General features: G+C 52.2%; 1 protein-coding gene across 1 annotated transcript in view; it reads right to left on the bottom strand.

The window, feature by feature from the left end:
* LOC103599785 (caspase recruitment domain-containing protein 11) overlaps positions 1-2,647 on the bottom strand; it is a gene marked incomplete at its 3' end in the record, with an annotated part of 31,159 nt that overhangs the window by 16,932 nt on the left and 11,580 nt on the right. Inside the window, exon 8 of the mRNA XM_008583957.1 lies at positions 746-998. Coding sequence (XP_008582179.1) covers positions 746-998 — 253 coding nt within the window. The remainder of the gene's footprint in view (positions 1-745; positions 999-2,647) is intronic.

The raw sequence follows: 2,647 nt of genomic DNA, 5'->3' as shown, positions 1-2,647 counted from the left end.
CTGCTGCTGGGACGAGAGTGGCAGCTCCCCTGGGCCTGGATCAGGCAGCTGCTGGGACAGACAAGCTCCCCTCCCGGGAGGCCGTGCAATATGGCTTCTAGCAGAAGACGGGACAAGAGCCAAGCACAGCAGAGGGGAAGGGGCGATGTGTGGGGAATATGAGGCTAGGCAGAGCAGGTCATCATGTGGGGGAATCTTCAGGAAGGATGAGGCTCTCAGGCAGCTGCTCCAGCCACCTTGGCACGAATGCTAATGGCTCCCCAGTTGGGCTCCGATGTGTGCAAGGTGGGGAGAGGCAGAGGCACGTCGGGCACTCATGAGATGGTCTCACTCATTCACTCACTCACTCATTCATTCACTACTCATCAAGAGTCAGCCAAGTGCCACAGATTGCACTAGATCCAGAGCAAAGTGGCAAGATTACTGCTGTCACTTCAGCTCCTACAATGGTGCCTGGCATGGGATAGGCGTGTAATAGGCACTCGATACTTATTTGGTTAATAAACAAATGAATTTGGAAATAATACTTATTTCATTCTCTCTCTCTCTCTCATTTTTTAAAATTTCTATTACTTTTATGAGAGAGGGAATCAGTAAAAACAATAAACAAGTAAAAAAACATGAGTTGGCATGATTTCCGTTTCTGGGACTGAAACAGGTCAAGTCACATCTGGGCCCAAGTCCCTAGCAGAACCAGGCATGGCCATGCCGTGCCACCGCCCGCCTGCAGAGGGGCTCCCATCTCCCTGTCCCTCCCGCCCCTCAGTGGCCTGACAAGGCACCTGCGCCACCTGCACCATGGCCCCTCCGCATCCAAGCACCTGGATGCCCTTCAGATTCATCCTGCGCCTGGGCGGGTGGTAAGGTGGGAAGTACTTGCTGTCTTCGGGGGACTCCTCTGAGGTTGAAGAATCATCCGCTTCTTGACCGTTGATCCTGGGGGTGGCGTCCCCAAAGTTCTGAGAGATGATGGTCACTGGCAGGTTCCTGGGCAGACTCTAGAGACAGAGAGAAGCCGGAGCTGGTGGTGGGGCTTGACGAGCAGCCTGGTCAGCAGGGCAGCTTGGCTAATGGTGTCATTGTTCCATCGGGCACCCAGACTTGAGACTCAGGCCAGCCTGTTTTTCTCCCTCGACCCCAGCGTCCACCCAGAAGCCAAGAACTATCATTCTAGCTCAAGTCTCTCCTCCTCACAGCCTCCAGTCCCCTCTCCCTCCTGCCAGCGACCTGGACCAGGCCTTTGTCTTCTTTACAACAGTAACGGGATTGCCTCCTAACTGGCCCTGGCCCTTACATCAAATGTGCCATCATCATAAGTTACAATTTCTAGCTCCGTGCCTGAACTAAAAATACAAAAAATATCGCTGAATGACTGAATAATGAAAAAAAAAAACAAAAATAAAAGTGTCAGGAACTGTCCTGAGTGCTTTACATCCATGATCTGATTTAATCCCCCGTGACAAGTATACATCGTCAATAATCACTTTTCATAAAACAGGAAGCTGAGGTGCAAGAGCATTATGTGACTTCTGTGTGGCCCCCACAAAGCCACACACACTCTTGTGCTGTGCTGTCTCCAAGCCCAAAGCTTGCTGCCATACTTCCCTGCACAAAACCCCTCACGGTCCTAGAACAGCAGCAGAGCTCCTTAGCACGCAGCCCACCCTGGCTTGCTCCGTTACTTCCTCCTACCTCTCCTCACCTCCCACTCCAGCTGCATCGTGGCGGGCGACAGCAGGCGTCACACCTCCAGGCCTTTGCTCATGCTGTCCCTGTGGCCTAGAATGCCTAATCAGGCGCCATCACACCTTCATGCATATATTCAGCAGATCCTCACTGAGGGTCTACCCTGAGCCTGGCACCATGCTAGGCGTTGGAAACAGAGGGGACTACATGGAGCTTATGCATAATTACAAACCAAGGAGAGGGTGAGAGCATATCCAGAGGCTCCTGGCTTCCATTAAGGAGGCCAACAAAAGTCTCCCTGAGGGGCCGGCCCATGGCTTACTCGGGAGAGTGTGGTGCTGAGAACACCAAGGCCCCGGATCCTATGTAGGGATGGCTGGTTTGCTCACTGGGTGAGCGTGGTGCTGACAACACCAAGCCAAGGGTTAAGATCCCCTTACTGGTCATCTTTAAAAAAAAAAAAAGTCTCCCTGAGCAAATGGCACTTCAGCCAAGGCCAGGTGACCTGGCCAGGTGACACTGGGGGAAGAGCACTCCAGGTGGGAGTCCTGAGCTCCTATTGTAGAGAATCTTTCCTGAAACCCAGAGGGAGTGAAGGCCTCCTCCCTGGCCCCCCATAGCAACCCTTTAACTTGAAATTTACAACATTATGTTGAAATGTCTTTTTCCTGTATTTGCCTCCACTGCTGGATTCTGAATCTTCTGAGCCCCCCCCCCCAGAATAACGTCATAGGGGTCCGGTACCTGAAGCTGTGCTCTCTGGCAAGTTACTCAGCGATGTGTGTCTGGGTCCCTTCCTTTGTAAATGAGGACAGTACTGTGGGTTAAGTAAGACGATGCTCAGAAAGCACTTAGCACAGCACCTGCACATACGATGGTGCCCGATAAACCCACAGCTACAATAAGGACAACGTCATCTACCTTGATGGCAGCATTCACTCATTTTTGAGTGCCTGGGGCC

Source organism: Galeopterus variegatus, unplaced genomic scaffold (genome assembly GCF_000696425.1).
Source record: "Galeopterus variegatus unplaced genomic scaffold, G_variegatus-3.0.2 Scaffold3101, whole genome shotgun sequence".
Lineage (NCBI taxonomy): Eukaryota > Metazoa > Chordata > Mammalia > Dermoptera > Cynocephalidae > Galeopterus > Galeopterus variegatus.
Note: the sequence above shows the minus strand (reverse complement) of the source record. Positions and strands in the feature narration are given on the sequence as shown.